At 41.2% G+C, this 19581-nt stretch overlaps 1 protein-coding gene across 3 annotated transcripts in view; it reads right to left on the minus strand.

Moving 5' to 3' along the window:
- Positions 1 to 17635, minus strand: part of LOC135903130 (nucleolar protein 9) — a 70404-nt gene extending 52769 nt beyond the window's left edge. For 2 of the 3 annotated variants that reach the window (XM_065433516.1, XM_065433518.1), the window contains exons 1-2: positions 17136 to 17634; positions 13563 to 13804 (exon numbers count right to left, since the gene is read on the minus strand). In XM_065433516.1, coding sequence (XP_065289588.1) covers positions 13563 to 13804; positions 17136 to 17382 — 489 coding nt within the window. In that variant the 5' untranslated portion in view covers positions 17383 to 17634. Of the gene's footprint in view, positions 1 to 13562; positions 13805 to 17135 lie in introns of all 3 variants that reach the window. The other variant, XM_065433517.1, reaches the window with a different exon arrangement.
- Between the last annotated feature and the right edge of the window lie 1946 nt (positions 17636 to 19581).

The following is a 19581-nucleotide window of genomic DNA, read 5'->3' on the forward strand; positions in this document are numbered from 1 at the left end:
TTAAACAAACCATTGGCAACATTTCAGTCATTTCGAAGTAAGGAAAGTTGCTTAAAACATGGCCTTCTAGAATGCAGTGTAATATTCAACAGCTATTTGTATTGGCCTAAACTCGCTTTACGACACACAGGCTGAAGAATTGGTGAAGTATGATGAAGTAACAGTTGTCTTCACATTGCTACTCATCACATTGTGCTTCACAGCACAGTGGTCATTACAGATTGCTCACAAAATTGATGTGTTTTTTGTTGTTGTTCTTTACAAAACCGATTTGAATGTGTTTAACCGTTGTACATTCTGCAAACATCACTAAGTGCATTCGATTGGTAGACGTCTGCAAGTGTAGCAGTAAAATAATTTAGCAAAAACCAATCAGAATCAGTTGTACCTTTGGCCTCAGAAAACAGCAAGTGAATAAGATAGATCAACTCTATAGAAAGGCACAGATATAAAAAGATGATAGTGAGATGTATGTTGATGATGGTGTTTGCTGATGGTTTCTGTTACAATTCCACTAAGTGTCGTGAACTAGATCTTATAAGACTGTACAGGTGAAGGATTTTGCAAATGCAGATGACACTTCCATTCTCGACACACCAGGGTATTCATTTAGCCAATTCCAGCATATATTCGAGCAGGAAACTGTATAAGAATTATGGCAGCGCTTCAATGGTATAATCAAACATTGCCTTCACGAATTCCTTCCTAGCAGAGTGAAGAAAATAAAGAAGCATAATCCCTAGATAATGTGAGATATTGTTCATAAGCAAAAACTAAATAGACCGTAAAAGAAAGTATCACTCAACGGAAATAGCAAGTGCACGAAGGGAACTGAAGGATGCGCTATTAGAATCTAAGCACTATTTTTTTACTCACAAGCTCAGTACTTTTCTTAAACATTTACCTAGAAAGTTTTGGCTTTATATGGCTGATAGGTGGGACAAAATTATGGAACTAAAATGTGGTAATTAAATTTTTACCCAAAAGGCTGACATTGCAGACAGCCTGAACTGTTTTTTTCAGTCATTTTTTACGCGACCCAAAAGCGACCAGGGAGATGTGGGTATGGCATGCTGCGTATCTGAATCGATTGGAGATATTATTATCAACCAGGAAGGATTATTTGAACAACTTCTGTCTCTTGATTCAAAAAAGGCAAGTGGGACCAATGAAATACCCACCCTTTTTTTTTTTTTGGAGTGTTAAGCAGAGTGGTTATCGCACTACTTGAAAATTATTTTCCAAAAATCCCTTTGTGCTAACTTGGTACCATGTGACTGGAGCAAAGCTTTCAATAGTCCTGTGTTTAAAAGTGGTGATCGATTCTCTGCAAACAATTACCGACTGGTTTTACTTAAATCCGTTTGCTGCAAAACAGAACACGTCATAGCCAAGCACATTACTGCATTTTTAGAAAGCAAAACTTATTTTTATTCTTATCAGCACGCTTTCAGGAGCGGTGTTTCAACTACAACACAGCTTAATGAAACGACTCATGACATTGCAACTGCTTTGAACATGCAACAACAATTTCATGTCATATGTGTTGATTTTGCTAAAGATTTCGATAAGGTGCCTCACGATAGATTGATCATTAAACTCCGTCTTGTCTGACTTGGTCAGTCTGTGCTGTGTTGGATCAAAGCTTACCTGAAAGATACGAAACAATATGTGAAAATAGAAGATGTCAAGTCTGGTTCACTAGAAGTATTTTCAGGAGTCCCGCAGCAGGGCCCAGTTCTTGGGCCGTTACTATTTTTCATATACATTAATGATTTTGCAGATATAGCAAAGCCTCCTGTAAAGCTCAAACTTTTGCAGACGATTGTTTAATTTACACACAGATAGTTAACGGGGATGATCAGCTAAAATTAACCAGTGTCTACAGGCGTTACACTCGTGCTGTCAAACTTGGGGAATGGAAATAAACGACTCAAAGTCAACAATTACTCACATTTCGAAAAAGCAAAAGATAATTCCATTTGAATATCACCTTGGCAATCACGCCTTGTTGACAGTGGATACTTTCAAGTACCTTGGTGTTACAATTATGCAAAACTTAAAGTGGCATACATACATTGATAATGTATGCTCCAAAGCATCACGAATGCTTATTTTCTAAGGAAAAAACTGCCGGACGCAAGTAGGGACATAAAAGTTATTGCTTTTAAGATGTTTATACAACCGATACTTGAACATACCCATGTTGTCTGGAGCCCTCATCAGAAAATATTGAAAAATAAGTTAGAAAGAATACAACGTCTTGCAACCTGTTTTATATGTTCAAAGTACACAAAGGATGACTCAGTTACAGCGATGTTAAGATTGTGTGAGTTAGAATTGCTTCTTTAGAATTTAGTTCCTTCTTCAACTGATGAAAGGCCATTTTAGTATTAAAAAAACGACTACATACTATTGCCTGGGAAACGAAGTGAGAGGGCAAATCGTACGCTAGTGCTTCAGCCTTATTTCGCTCGAATGAATTTGTTTCAATATTCTTTTTTCCTGATGAAATTGAGGTATTCAACAGCCTTCCAAAAGATGTGGTTAATACAAATGATGTTTCTGAATTATTATGTTTACTTGAGGTGCATTTACGTCATTAATTCTGATGATTAGTTTGAGCTTCAGCTATGGTCTTGTTTGGTTGTATTACCTATTTTATACATATATGAATATAAGTGTGTGCATATAACTTCTGTATGCAGAATTTTCTCCTTCCGTATAATGACCCTTAAAAGAGGGTTAACAGTATTTCTAAATAAAAAAAGAAAATATCGGAGAAGCTGAGCTCGTTCACATGAATTGGAACAAATCACTTCCCAGCTTTCATACCAATTAACCTTAACAGATTTCAGGTAGCACGACAGAATCGTTGTATTTGACCTGTAAAAAGTTCGGGTAGCTGTCATCGCCATGTTAAGAACATGCACTGAACAATCAATGAATTTAGTTCTCTTGTAGCGAACATCGAGCACAAGAAAAAATGAGGGATGATGTGGACCGAGCGCCTTTTCAACCTTAAAATCAGAAAATAAATGCAGCATTTCAGCTGTCATCATCCATCATGTAAATATATTAATAACATACCAACATGTGTTTAGAAAAGGCTATTCTCAGCTAATAAAACTGTTCATAATTTTGCAATAACAAATAATGGCAACCAAACTGACGCAATTTTTATGGATTTCAGCAAAGCATTCGACAATATTTCCCACAAAAAGTTACTTTACAAATTAAATGAAGTCCTCAAATATCTACTATTCATAATGTTCCTGTCAGTATACCTAAGGAACTGGCAGCAATATGTTGATTACAAACACCACATTTTAGAATGACTTTCAGTAGACTGGCATCCCACAGGGAATGCGTGCTTGCACTGCTTTTATTTCCTGTATTCATTATTGGCATAGTAACAAATATTTCAGTTAAAATGAAATAGTGTGTTTCTGACTAACACAAGCTGAATCAGGACATCCAGATTACTGAATGGTCTCAATTACTGCAAATGAAGTTCAATTTTGAAAATACTGTTTTTATCACTATTACTCTAAAACGAAAACCCTTAAAGTTTAGCTAGTCTGGAAACAATCTGCTTCTTGATGAAACCACTCACTTGAAGTACTTTCGACATTTGATCAGTAATACCCTTCATTAGTCAAAGCACACTGACCACGTAACAGCTAACCCAAACGGGAAACTGTTCAGTCTCCATAGAGCTTTAAAATTATCAACCCCTGTTGTTTGGTTGCTAGCCTATAAAGCTTCTCACCACTAATAGAATATGCTTCTATAATCTGGGACCCTTTTACAGAAATTGATACTGACAAAACAGAAAAAATACAAAAAAGGGCTGTCCACTTTACATATAACAGTTTTGGACGATCTTCAATAACAGCTCTTTTCACCAAGGCTAACTTACCTACATTATATCAGAGGAACCACTGTTCCCATCTTAATTTATTTTGCCAACTCATTAATGAGCACTAACAAAACCAGAGATGCATCAAAAGTAATCTCTTCGTCATCCGGATATGTTACCAGACAAAGGAATCGTTGAACAGTATCTCCCTTTCGCACATGCATTAACTGCTTCACATACTCCTTTTTTCCCAGTCATAAATAAGTGAAACAGTCTAACTAATAATGAAGGTCTTCACCAAGTGGTGACTCTTTTGCTTCGAAACTACAGTCATGAAATTGTGTTTCTTCTTTTGTAACCTGTGGTTTGTGTCTGTACTTCATGCCTGACAACATTTATGATTTTATAGGAAAGTGACCGATTTCTATACCTTGTTTTACAATGGTCATATAACATATAATTTTCATTTGAGTCTTATTTAGGGCTCAAGAGAATGCAAATATACAAGGTGTTCTTTTTTACTGTTAACAGAATTTTTTTTATTCAATCATGACATGTAGTACAATTATACTTCAGAGGCAAACATTATTTCAACAAAAAATGAAAATGAATATTTGACTTATGAAGAAATTTTCTCTAATTAAGTTTTCAAGTAATTACACCACATATTACAAGTTAGGAATTGGAGCCAGTGACCTGTAAAGTCGTATCTACTTGGAATGAATGCTAAGGATGACACCAGTTTCGAGATATGCGTTCCCAAATTTTATGACGAAATGCATTTGTGGTCCAGTAACTTCTGAGCTTCAATGCATAAAAAGGCTTTTTGTTAAGAAGTAAGTGGAACAACAGTGCATTTTTACTGCAAGTATGACTGCACTTTTCTCAAGATCGCAGTATCATCATTATCATCATCAGCCTATTTTATGTCCACTGCAGGACAAAGGCCTCACCCTGCGATCTCCAATTAGCCCTATCTTGTGCCAACCAATTCCAACAAGCGCCCGTGAATTTACTAATTTCATCGCTCCACCTAGTCTTCTGCCGCCCTCGACTGCATTTCCCTTCTATTGGTATCCATTCTGTAACCCTAATGATCCAATGGTTGTCTAACCTGCGCATTACATGACCTGCCCAGCTCCATTTTTTTTTCTCTTAATATCACTTAGAATATTGGCTATACCCGTTTGCTCTCTGATCCAAACCACTCTCTGTCTCTTTACGTTATGCAGTATACGTGTAAAACCAATATGTTGAGTTAATTTGTGAATTTGTTTATTTAGTCAATTATACGTATTGATTTCCATTGTAAAATGTATACCTCTTTGAGTATTCTGGGTCAATAAGTAGAGTTTTACTAGATGCCACAGGCGATATTTAATAATTCTGGTAACCTTAAAAGAAAACATGTGGTGTAGTAGTCGAGCAACTTTTGCGAGTCTTACCTTTTGGACCCACTCAATTATTCTGATCTACCGACAGCGGCGCCACAACTAAAATGGCAGGTGATATTTTGGCCATCATTACATGGATATTTCACGAATAAACATAATGAACATTACCCCTTTTCTTTGATGCAAATTATTTCGAGGTGAGAATATAAATAAGCATCCCTACAGTACAAAGTTAAGTCATTTATTTTTAATAAACTGTGTGCGTCTCGACAAACGAAACACGTTTTTGTATTTTTAGCAATATTTTACTTGGCTTCGGTAGAAGTATTTTTTTACATTTTAAGGTCAACAGGATTTTGCAAACAGTTTTATTTTATAACCCACATTGCCAAACCCCCAATGGGGATTGCAATATAACTAAATGAATGAATGAATATCCTCTACACTCTATCGGTAAATTCACTGTTTATCAGTCACCTGCATGGACATTTGACAAACGTGAAACATCTGGGTAAATGATTGACTTCATGTTAGCTTATACTATGTTCTAAGATGCCTGCGTCATTTAAAAGTCACCTGAGAGTTTTGAAAAGTTGTAATGACTTTTTTGTCACACTTTAGCGAAACACATAACAAAATTTTGGCTAAACTAGATTGTAATGGTTCTTTATGTGTGATTATCAGGCCTGTGAATGACAAAGATAACTCTTGCTGATAATTTATGCCTCTCTTAATGCAATAATAATCTTCAAACCTGCTATATGTTTTTTTTTGCAAAAATCTATGAAGAAAAACGAAGCAAATTTATTTTTGACATTTTGGCTGGGTTCCCGGCCGTAACGTCGAATACAGATTTCTAATGTTCAATGTAGATTTCTTCAAATAACTCAGCCGTTGCCAAGAACATTAATTTTTGAACTATATAATATTTATCTTATATATTTATATTATATAGTTATCTCCCTACCAACATGGTTTTCGGAGTGGTTTATCAACAGTAACCCAACTAACAGAACTAGTCCATGGTCTTGCACATACTATCAATCACTGCGGCCAGACTGACATGATTTTACCTGCTCTATTTAAGGCATTTGATTGTGTATGCCATAACAAATTAATCGCTAAAGTTGAAAGCGTTGTTGGGAAAGGGCTCCTTTCAGCCTGGATAAAAGAATTTCTAGCCAATTGTTCACAATTTGTAATCTACGAAAAAATGCTAACACCGTCACCGTTACTTCCGGAGTTCCCCAAGGCTCAGTTCTTGGGCCATTACTCTTTCTAATCTATAATAATGACATCACAGCTAACACTGGTTGTAATATAAGACTGTTCGCCGTTGACTGTGTTATATATAGCGAAATCACTAACTATAGCGACCACATTGCACTTAATACATCCCTCAACACTCTAGCTATTTGGTGGTCTAATTGGCAGATGTCAATTAACATAAAAAAGTCTGTGGCCGTGAATGTAACAAGGAAAACAAGACCATCTAACTTTACATATGAGATTAACGGCATACCACTAGCTAAAGTTGAACAACATAAATACCTGGGAGTTACATTAACCTCAGACCTCAGGTGGCATAAACATATGTTGAATATCACAGCAGGAGCATTACACAAACTATTCTTCCTCAAAAGAAGCCTTGCGCTCTCTACGACATCAGCGAAGCTACTGGCCTACACAGTGTTCGTTAGGCCAGTTCTCGAATATGCAAACACAGTCTGGTTTCCTCATACAACAACTAACAACAAAATTAGAGGCAGTACAAAGAAAGGCTATAAGGGTCATTCACAACAAATATAAACATACTGACTCGCCGACTAATCTTCTAGCGCAGTCTGGATTGCAAACACTATCTACCAGGGCAAAACACGCTCGCCTGAAGTTCTTGTTTCAGCTTCTAAAAAATAACTAAAGATAGATGTATCCAGGTACATTTCATTTCCTGAGGCTTGAAAAACAAGTAACAAACATGCGCACACTTTAACAGAATACACATGCAACAACAACACGTTTAAGTATTCATTCTTCCCCTTACAATAGCTGAATGGAACCGACTTGATCCTGCTATAACCACCATCGAATCGTTGTCCGAATTTACCTCACAAGTAGAAGCTGCAGTGTGTAAATAAAACAATTTATCATCGCACATGTCATCGTCACAAATTTTGCATTGTGTTGCTTTCGACATCCCACTATTTTTTTCCATTTTTTTTCGTTGGTTGTCTTTATGTGGACATATGGTACACTCTGTTCCCAAAATAAATTTTCATTACTTTATTACTTCTAGTCCTAAGATGATTGTCGTAATGTCCGTTTTCCTGCTAATTGCTTGCCTAGATTTCTTTTTTTCCATTCACTCTCAAAGTGTATATGTTTAAGCGTATCTCTTCAAAAAACTAAAATTTCTTGACACGTTAAGTGTTATCTTTCAGTTCGCTCCCATTTCATGTATAACTGGTTACTTACATGTTCTTCACTGCTAGTATCATGTTAATTAACTGTCATGTGAAAAATTGCATTTTTGTTCCTAATCTCAGCTTCCTTCTGATATTGCCATCTTTGGGCAATTGTTTTTTTTTTCTTCCTTTTTTTCAATTAACTGTTCTGCCTAGATGCGTACTGATATACATGTATACTGTATCGCCCAACTGCCACGCTCTCAAATGAGAGTAGCAGTATTGTAAATACATAAAAATAGATATACATTAGAAGGGTGTATCTCTAGATGATCGAGGTGTTTTAAATGCATACAAGAGCAGACGAATGCACAAAGCCTTTTTTCCCCAACATCTCGGCCGAGGTTTAGCCTTCGTCCCGAAAACCTATATATATATATCCGCAACGCCTCCCGATCCACCAGCAACCACGATTGCGCTGATTCAGGCCGTCGTCAGACAGGAATTTGAGAACATGGGTCTCAACTCCGTGTGTTCGTCTCCACCCACGGTTCTCCAGTCCTCTAGCAGCCCTCCTCGTCCCCGGCAGTCCTTTTCTGCTACATCTCGCCGCAACCCGTCCGAATAGCGTACCCCTGATGACAGGCCGATCTGCTTCCACTGCTGTCTCATCGGCCACGTCGCTCGTCACTGCCGCAACCGATACCCAGCACCTCCACCAGAATGTTACGTGTGGAAAAACACAGATGAAAGAGGCTATATACAGGGTATTTACACTGGAGCCAGACTGCCAGGCCAACACTCGCCCGCGCCAAGGGCACAGATCCACTTCGTCGTTGTTCTCGCGGCGGCTCGTTTCTTGAGCATCGCTCGATGATATCGTAATAATAATACTAATAATATACATACACACACACACACACACACACACACACACACACACATATATATATATATATATATATATATATATATATATATATATATATATATATATATATATATATATACACGCACACACACACACACACACACACACACAGTCGAATTTTCATAATTTGAACTCCAAGGGGCGCAAAAATTTGTTCGAATTAAAGGAAGCTAACTGAATGGAGGACTTTCCTGCATTACCGCATGTGCACTGAGCTAACACATAAGTGGGAAGTTCACAAGATTAGTTCACACATATCTACAAATTACAGTCAGGTATTAGACGTATCGGTTCTCGTACTGTAATGGGAGGCGGCGGATGCATGCGCGTATAATAAAAGGAAACATATGTCCCATGACAATTGCCCCTTCTAACTTTCGGTATGCTTCACCGCTTACGATGCTGTATTGGGGCGAAGTTGACTTTTGGGAACCGACATTATGCATTGCGCCGTGCTTTCCGCACTCCGAAGACATTGGCGAAAATTACAAAGGCGGAGACGGCGCTATTTCTAACAGCGGCGAATTGTTTCAATGAAAAACAGGGCACCGAACAGCAAGAAGCTTGGTGGCGAACGTCGAAGTAGCTAAGGCCTAGCGTTGCCGTGGTGTGGCTACGGCTATGGTACCTAGAAGGAGGCAGTGTGACGGGCGGGAGCCGACGGAGCGCACAGAGGAGCGATGAAAGTTGTAGATGGCGCTACTTGCAGCTGGTGTGCAGCTTTCGCGGCTTTTGAAAGGTGTGGCGCGCGGCAGCCAGCACGCACGTCAGTTCACTTTGCGTCGCGGTTGAATTTTTGATGTGATGCGCCACGCAAACAAAGTGTTTGCAACTCAGAAATGCATTATTATGAAGGGTGACAGTTCTTTGCGGAGCAGTGAATGGAAAGATGCGTTATTTGCAACACCGGAACGCACACGTTTAGCCAGGCGATTTAAGAAAGGAGGAAGATCAGATTTGAAGACCACTCTGGACGAGTTGGTTCTTACTAAAACAATTCGTGTTAGCGCAAGCGAATGTGGACCACGAACACAAACAACCCGAAACGCGACTTTCATCCTTTTTTTCATTCGCTCATCTGCCGCAAATATAGTCATAGGGCGCAGAGAAAATCGTGCACGCAAACGGACAAGAACAACGCTGGGTCTGCGCGCAATAAACCGAGGAATAGCATCACCACGTCGTTCAGTTCACCATTGAAAGGTTTCTGTATAGCGCAAAAAAAGAAGGACACAAGAAGAAACGAAGACGTCTTCGTTTCTTCTTGTGTCCTTGTTCTTTTTTTGCGCTATACAGATACATTTCAATGATGACCGACCAACAAGCCTATATAGCTACCCTCGTATAGTTCAGTTCATGCTCCGCGTCCGCATGTGCCAGCAACATGCCCTTTAAAAAGCTTTAACTTTGTAAAAAAAAAAAAAGGTAGATATGCGGGCGCTTTTGTGAACCTCAACACGCCCTAACTATTGTTACGAGGATGTTGGGAGTATACAAAGACTGCATTTACAATATATATACAGGATGAGTCAGAGTAGTTAAGATGGTTGACCACCAACAACACGTAGTAGCCAGCGTCTCGCGATCTTCTTCCTCCTCTGTCTTCTTTCCGTTGTTCCTCATGATCAATTTTACTGTGAGCTTCCCTCACTTCAAAACTAGTCCAGCCCATCTCACCCTGCACAGCTCCATTTGTAGTCTTCCTGTGAGCACCCAGCGCGAGGTGTCCCACTGACCTTTGGTTGCCATCTAGTCCCTTTGACACCCCTGATTTCAAGCAAACAACCGCATTTCCAAATGTAAGTTCTGGAAGCATTACACCTTTACATGTTTCCTTTCCCCCTACTCTCGCTGAACCCAAGGGCTTCAAGGAGGCCAGTGGTGCCTAAATCAACCGCTGGGCAGATATCTTCACATTCTAATAAAACATGCTCCATCGTTTTCCTAGCTTTACTGCAGCAAGCGGATGCTTTTTCTTCCTTCTCATATCTCACTTTATAAGTGCGTGTTTTAAGGCATCCTGATCTCGCTTCGAAAGGTACATGAGCTTCCCTTTGAGTTATCACAAATTGTTTCTTTCCTGATTTCATTTCTTCCTCTTCAGTAGTTACTCATAGCAGGTTTCTTTTCCATTGCCGCCACCCATGAGATTATTTCATCCTCTCTGACTTCCCGCTTGACGTTCTTTGTTGCTGTTTTTCTCACCCTACAGGCGGCATACTTGCTGGTAAGCTTCCTAGTTCTTTTCCTCCACTGTGAATCAATGTTTTTCTTGTACAGATACCTCAACATTCTCCCAGCCCATTTACTTTCTTCCATATTCCTGAGTCATTCTTCATGATCAATTTTACTGTGAGCTTCCCTCACTTCAAAACTAGTCCAGCCCACATCACCCAGCACAGCTTCATTTGTAGTCTTCCTGTGAGCACCCAGCACGAGGCGTCCCACTGACCTTTGGTTGCCATCTAGTCCTGATGACACCCCTGATTTCAAGCAAACAACCGCATTTCCAAATGTAAGTTCTGGAAGCATTACACCTTTACATATACCCCGGAGCACCTCGTACCTATTGTATCCCAACAGCGCTCTGTGTTTCATTATGGCTGCATTTCCCTTCCCCTTTACTGCTATTGTTTTTTCCTGTGCTTCCATATATATATATATTGCCTTCGTTTATCCATATACCAAAGTATTTATATTATTTTACCCGAGGTATTTCCTGGCCCACTATTGCCACTGTCTGTTCACTGTTCTTATTGAATACCATAACACCTGATTTCTTAAAGCTAAATTTCAAACCTAAATTCTCACCTTCCTTTCCACAGATATTAGCCAGACGTTGCAAATCACTTTGCTTGTTAGCTAGCAGCACAATGTCATCTGCATAAAATAAACCTGGAAGCTGCTGTTCTACTATTGTACCCGTCTGTTTGCATGAGAGATGAAACCCGATATTACTTCTTTCTAGGGCCCTCTCCACCTTCACCATGTACATCGTAAACAGCAGTGGGGACAAAGGGCACCCCTGACTCTGTCTCTTGTTGATATCAACTTTCTCTTCGCTCCTCATCCCTTCCCATTCAAAGAAAATGGTATTTTCTAGGTAAATCTCTCTCAAAAGCTGTAGACAATTGTCACCTAAGCCTTCCCCTTCCAGAATATCCCACAACATGTTGCGGTCTACGTTGTCATACGCTCCTGTAATGCCTAAAAAGGCCACATATAAAAGGGTCTGCTTTCTACTCGATATTTCAATACACTGAGTAAGAACAAATAAGTTATCATTCAAAAACCTACCTATTCTAAAGCCATTCTGAAGTTCTCCCAAAATGCCATTATTCTCTGCCCATGCTTGCAGCTTTAATTTAATTGCTTGCATTGCTAACCTGTATATTACCGATGTAATGGTCAATGGTCTAAACGAGTGAATTCCATCGTTCTCTCTCTTACCTTTATAAATTAAATTCATTCTACTTTACCCGCCATGGTTGCTCAGTGGCTATGGTGTTGGGCTGCTGAGCACGAGGTCGCGGGATCGAATCCCGGCCACAGTGGCCACATTTCAATGAGGGCGAAATGCAAGAACACCCGTGTACCTAAATTTAGGTGCACGTTAAAGAACCTCAGATGGTCAATATTTCCAGAGTACTCCACTACGGTGTGCCTCATAATCAGAAAGTGGTTTTGGCACATAAGACCCCATAATTTATTTATTCATTCTACTTTGTCGCCAACCGTCTGGTATTCGTCTATTTTTTAAAGTTTTTTCCACTGCTTTCGCCATAGAATTCCTTACTTTTTCGTCCTAGTTCATTAATCAGCCTAACGGGAACCTCATCTAGTCCTGTGGCTGTGTGCTTAGGAATTTTCTCTTCGGCTTTCTTCCAGCTGAAACTTGTTAACACCAGCTCCTTTTCCATCTGGTTCGCTTTCATGCTCTTTTTTTCTTCAAATACAACCTCGTGCACACCAACCACTTCAGCGCCTCTAGCGCCACCAGGAAATTTCATAGCTCATTGCGCCTCTCCCTCACACGGCACAGATAAGCTGCCTGTCACACTGCCCCCTTCTAGCCACCATACAACGGCTGCCAGCGGATCTGCATGCGAGAGCGCCGGCTTGAGATGGTGCAATAATCAAGATGGCAGTTGTGGTGGCTGCAATTAATGCCGTTTCAGACTTGCAGTCATGGAAAAAAGTCCAGAAAGTCAGACAGCGAAGGTTTTTTGCATTCGAAATTTCAAATGTTCTTATACATTGACTCTATATGGTTCGTGGTGGTGCCGCGACACTAACTGAAGTCATTAACCCATCACGAACAAAAGTAATCGGTGATGCACATAATCGATGATGTGCAGCAGTAACTGCTGAAGCATCAAATTCATTGGGTACCCATCCTGCTGTAAAATGGATGCACTTACATGCTGTGTGTGTCACACAATGCATCCAGAAAACTATATGCACAATGCATCCCTTGTGCACCCAGTGGTTGTTCACTAGTGTGCAGCACACCACTGCCATGATACCAATGATACCAATGCCTTGCACCAATGATAGGAACTATCGGCTGGTGGAGGACAGCGAGTTTGTCTACCACTACTCACCATGAAGAAAACCCTGGCCAACAGAATTTGTTTAATTCTTCCACAATTAAAGCAAAAAAGTATGGTTAATACAAACAACAGGAAAACGCAGACAAAGGGTAGGTTCCCATAAATTAGCACTAGCTGTGCAGACAATGGTGATCTGGGCCAAGAAAGTGGTTAATGCAATCCAGAATAATTTTAGATTTTCATGTTCACTAATTAGTGATAACAAAAGTTATAATTGACATGGTATATTTGCCTAATAATGCTGCATAATTTAATTGGGCTGCTTTCATGGTAATTCTGAAATGGCGACAATGAACGGCAGCCCATTTATATTCAGAACATGCAAAACATATAGTGGGATATAGATGTCCAACTTACAGTGGTGGGTGACTGTAGATACCTCAATGCAGCTTCAAGAAGAGTCTGTATCACGAAGGCCCCACTGTGATCGGTACACATTAAATTAACACTGTCCAAGAATGAGGACATGAAACGAGTCAGTACACTGATGTTTCTTGTATTAATAAGCAGCATTTGCATACAGCGGCTTGTTGAGTCGTCACACGAGAGCTGCACCTCCTTTCCACAGGTCTGGTCTGCTACATTTTCCAAGAAGAGTGCTAGTTATGGGGAGAGAACCACAATGAATTAAAAACTGGGGCATAGGAGCACAAATGCCAAGAAAAAAAGACATCTACGAATAACAAAGCCATATTTCAAAATGGAAACTTCTTTTTTATCATACTATTTATCCAAAGGTTTTAACCTAAGCAAGTTCCCCGCAGAGAGCATTAGCAGTAAAGATTAACGCAGACAGCAAGGAGCAGCGGCTACTCCCTTCTCACTACTGTCCAGGTATTCAATAAATGTAGCTGCAGATCTCATATTCTTTTAAATTTTATTTATGCAGGATTTCCTACAAAAACTAGTATCATCCAGGAACCTATGTGACCCTTGTACAGATCTGAAAGTCTTGCCATATAAAAACACAAAAAAGAACATTACTGCTTCTACATTGGCATACCCAATCTGAACTGTCAACCAAAGAATGCGCTGTGTATTGTTAAGTAAATTAATGACCACTCAAGCATTGTATTCAAGTTCTATCAGTATGAAAGGGAGGGTGGTGTTACTAAAATATTATATTATACCCCCCATATTATACAAGGTCTTGTTCCAAATTTTGGAGTGGCAAATTTGCCTCTGATATTACATTTTTGTACCTAAGACTTTAAATCCAAGTGCTTTTCATTGCACTATATATGGAAAAATTTATTAGTGATGTATGTACTTCATGGCCCCAAAATCACTCCTCATGTACAGGATTTAAAAGCAAGTGCCAAAGTAATTGTTTTGTGTTTTCCACAGAAAAAGTCAATAAGAATACTTGCGAACCTGTGAACTTTAATATTTGTAAATATATATGACGAACATGAGGGGGGGGGGGAGCATGCATTTCTTAAAATAAAATGTTTGCCCACAGCACACACATTTGTGGGATACATAAGCACATGATTAAGGATGATTTATCTTTATACACAGCACACAAGCTGCAGTAAACGTGGAACATTAGAGACGGACTAGCAACACAATTTTTCGATATCATAGTGGCTTTTCTACTACCGATTTGGCCTGCTCCAAGGACTTGCCTGAATAAACACTTTCAAAGCAAGTATACCTCTGGTATATGGTGTCTTAGACAGAGCAGCTACCAGCTCTATTTCTTTTATGCATTCTTTTTCAATTTTGTATTGCCCCATTGGTCAACATATTATATTTTCATAACTTGACACAACCATTCATAAACTCCTAGAATGAGCCCAAATATGTGAACATTAAAAAATAATAATAATAATAAATTGGGAGAGTTCGCAGGTGTGAACACCCAAGGTGCGGCTCCATGACATCAGAGACATGTCTTGGACCAAGGTAGTGAAAAGTGTCAGGCAGCCCTGGCAGTGAATTCAGAGCGGCAGGTTTCAAAATACTTCATCACTATCCCACTTCTCTACAGCTGCAGAGGCTGTGAACTGCTTATTAAAGTTTTTGGAACACAAAAGCCAGAAGCAAAGTTAATTCCTCCAAAGCTTGGTCGCACACTTGCAACTTGTTCCTGCCAGGCAACCAGGAACAATACCAGAGCTGGTTGCATGTCCTGAAATGGGTGGAGGATTTTCCCGATAGAGGATTTGCCTGATAAAGCCATGATATATGTCAGTCTGAACTGCAGTGTGAATTAGACTGTCGTGTTTATGCAAGGCAGATTTAGTCGCATGCACTGTAAATTGCAAACAGGCAAAAATGCTGTGCAAGATATGTACATATCTTAGATACAGTTTTGCCAAGCTCCCACTGTTGAGCACAGCTGAAGTCGGACACCAAGCGGCAACCAACTACTGAAACGCATGTCCACTCACTTCGAGTGCAACAACTCAGAATCACAGCCCCAAAACAATGACGCAACCAACTAATCAAGCTAATAAGTGTGTAATAAATGATAATATAATTATAATTACAATATAATAAATAAATAACTGGGAGTCGGACTGGCTTTAAGTCCAGTATTGAAAAAAAGACATGATATTTATCGTAACACAAGCACAGCTCGAAAGACAGGGTCTAGATAGAAAACACACATGGCGACGACTTTTGGCGCCGCGTGTCTATCTTGTCCCTGTCTTTTGCACTGTGCTTGTGTTACAATGAATTACAAACATGCCCAAGTCTCTGCCCTTGTATGATATAGTTGTGTCCTGAGAGAATATCATTACCTACATTTCTAAGCTATTAAGAGTCGTTTTTTTTTTAATTATGTTAAACAGGGTGTTTACTGCTGCAGTCTAAGGGGCATAGATGGATAACATTTTGTTTATTTATGGTGCCATAAAGCTCCACTTTCCACTTTGTTCACAGCACTCACTGTTGCCTGCATTTTCAAGTTTGTGTGAGAGTGGCCGTGTGTGCACTTTTTTCCTCGTTTTTTTGATCAGTTGCAATTTATTAAACGAGCAATGCCATGCTAAACATTTCACTCGGCTAACTTTTCCAGCTATCATTGAATTTTCTTTCACCAGTGCGCACATATATTCACCTACTATTTTTTTTTTTTGTTCAGTTTCCTTGCGACACATTCTTGGAATACGCAAGTTGTGTGCACAATGGGTGGGCTACATGGTGTGAACGACATAACAAGGCAGTAAGGTAAGTGTTCCAAGAGGCTCAAAAGAATGGAAAAATTGGGCGAGTTGCTTGGTGTTGATTCATGGTAACAGGTACTGCGAACAACTAGGATGAAGAAAGAACTACACAGAACAAGCTAACAAACAAAGACACCAAGGACGACACACGGGAAATTACGTTCTACTTACTACTTGAAATAAAGAAATTATAAATTAATGGAACTGAAAGTGGATGAAAACACAACTTGCAGCAGGCGGGGAACGATCCCACGTCTTTGCATTACGTGTGCAATGCTCTGCCAATTGAGCTACTGCAGCGCCGTCTTCCCATCCACTTTCTGGGGTATTTATGTGTTACTACTAGAACTATTCCTAGAAGTGTGTTAGCCAGCTGTGGTTGTACTGTGCCAGCTATGGTTTGTGCCAGCTGTGATTTGTACTGCCATGTCCACCTATATTCTTTGCTGAAATGCATGGAGGCCACTGGTTCACTTCGGTAGTCCCACATTCCCAGACATTTTATCCCTGTCATAGCTTGGATATGGACAACGTTCATTGGGCGCTGTCACCGTTCCACCCTTTTTGCATGCATGTGCAGAAAGGCAGTTGACGTCATCCATCAGGGCTTACAAGACCACCGACAGTACACAGCTTGTGTTTGCAGCATCAAAGTGCAGCATTTCAAGTTATTCCACGATTGAAATGACACGTGCCGACAAGCGTGGTTTTTATGGATCGGAATCGCAAGTGCACAAAATATCAAAGAAACTACCTTTATCTTCGTCGTCCTCGAAATCTTCCTGAAACCTCTCACACGCCATCGTAAAGTACGATTTGGTGTCCTTGTCAACGTGGTGTGCTTGTGAAAACTGCGCATGGTTGCTGCTGTCACGATTCGAACCTCGGCCGGCGTATGCACGTACGGAAGCATCAACATTGTAGACGTTTGGGCGCAGCGCAGTTTTTTCACCACTACAGGACTGCCCTGATCTGCGTAGAGTGTGTTTCGCAGCTTTCATTCTTGTACTTCACAAACACGTAGTCGGTAAGCGCTCTGAACTATCTGAACTATTTAACATCGACACCTATCACTAAGCACGTTCTGCTGCGCACTTCTTCACTGTGGATAAGAGATGCATTCATGCAAGAGATAGGAAAAACTAAAAGCCTATACAACTTGAGAAGACCTCAGATTCCAGCTTGACCTAACAGCAACAAACACGCTTGAATGGAGAGCTGCTGGAGGATGCCATATTGATCACGTGCGCAGCGTATGCGCAGCGTATGAATGCGAGAAGTTCATTTGAGGGATCGCCAGCCGTTTGTGCGCAGGCGCGAGTAAGCGCGAGCGCGAGAGAGAAAAATCTGAGAGAGAGAGAAAACATATATTCGGACCACCTAGGTGGTTGCTCTTGAGATCGAGTGGGTGGTACCCTCATTCCAGGACTCCACTGGCCATAGCTGCTCGACGTACTTGCTGGACGAGAGCTTCTTGTCCCGCCAGGGTATCGCCGGTCAGCTGCACTAGTGTTCCTGTATATGCTCCCGCATATACAGGAACACTAAGCTGTACCTCCCACCGCTCAAATGACGTGCTAGGCATCTTTATGTTGAGGTTTGCCCCCGCACCCCCACGAGATGTGAAAGAGTGTAGGGCGTGTGTCGCCGCACCAGGGGCAGATGCCGCAGATGGCTTTTGCTCCTCAATATTTGGCTGCGCGTGTTCGAAGAAAGATTTTGCGCACACCGCTGCACTGTCCTTGCTCAAACTTTGCAGAAATTTTGTCGCATGTCCGCGACAACTGAGGGACACGCTTTCGCAAGCGCTGTCCGTCCTGGTCCATCTTGAGCTTTCCACATTCCGGCAGAATGCGGCTGCGTTTAAGGGCGCCTCGAATCTTGCAGGCCGAAATAAACTCGCGGCGCTGGCATAGGACAAGTCAGTAGCCGCAAGCAGCGCGATGAGAACCGGCTCTGCGAGAATCGAGCTACAGTGGCTAGAATAGCCACTGTAATCGAGCTAGCAAGTTGTGTTGTGATGGCCGGCATCTCCGGCCGTCGCATATCCATGCTGCTTTCCTCGCCGGATAGCTCTTCTCGGACGGAAATCGAAATAAACTCGTGCTCCGTTTGCTAGTGAAGCAATTTGTGCGCAATACGCAACACAACTAGCCGGCCTTTTCACGAAAATACCGCAATCAAAACCACCACAAACCGTCGTCTCAAGGCGCGCAAGGGCTGCGTTGATTGTTCGTCTGCTTCTCGTACCTAGAGGGCGCTCGTGACAGCGTTGAAACCCCTCAATCTCCCAAAGTAGCGCCATTCACTTCCCTCCTCCTCCGCTCGGCGCGGCCTCGATGGTGGCGCCGCCGGTGGTGGGCCTGCCGTAGCAGACGATGGCTAACACGCTACGGGAGGAAATCCGCAGAAAAGTTCGTTCGAGCCCTGCGGAGCAGTTTTTTCAATCGAGATCTTTCTTCGTCAGTCGGTAACTGGCCTTTAGAATTTCGTGTTGGAAGTGCGGAAGAAATAGAGAAAAGGACAATTATTCAAGGCGTATTTAAGGTGTTAAGCGCGCGACGTTGAGAGTTCGTGTTGCTGAAAAACGACGCCAGCACGCGGTGTACTCAAACACGCGCGTAATTACCAAAGTTTCAGGTGTTGACAGCGTGAAAGTATGTGTACAAGGTTTCGTAGGTTCATTTACGTACCTGCAGGATACTGTTGTTCGGCCGTCGCGTGAGAGATTGCTGGCCGCACACAGCCGGAATGGCTGTGTGCGGTCAGCAATGCCTGGCAACAGGGCCGTTTTTTTAATTGCGAAGTGCGTCGGTAATCGTGACAATATATTGTTTTTTTTTTTACAAGTACTGCTCCAGGAGGGCACATGTAATGGCTAACGGGCTCTGAAGAGCACGTGACATTACAATAATGCAGGCGTCGCAGGGAGTGTTCGCATACAAAATTGGCTGTCCGCGATCTTATACCCCCTTGGCATGCACAGGCTTCGGCGAGCCCCATCCAACCCTGGTTCTAGCTTTGGTGCTCCCGTTGCCGCTTTCCTGCACTGGAGGCGCCGTCAATAATACGAAATAATGACAAGGTGTTACAACTAGTAAATAAAATTTATTCAAGAAATACAATCGCGCCGAGGCGCCAACATCTAAAGCAGCGCTAGCGCGCCCGCGCGAGTATTATAAAACGCCAACGAGGAATTT

This window comes from Dermacentor albipictus, chromosome 1 (assembly GCF_038994185.2).
Source record: "Dermacentor albipictus isolate Rhodes 1998 colony chromosome 1, USDA_Dalb.pri_finalv2, whole genome shotgun sequence".
Classification (NCBI taxonomy): domain Eukaryota; kingdom Metazoa; phylum Arthropoda; class Arachnida; order Ixodida; family Ixodidae; genus Dermacentor; species Dermacentor albipictus.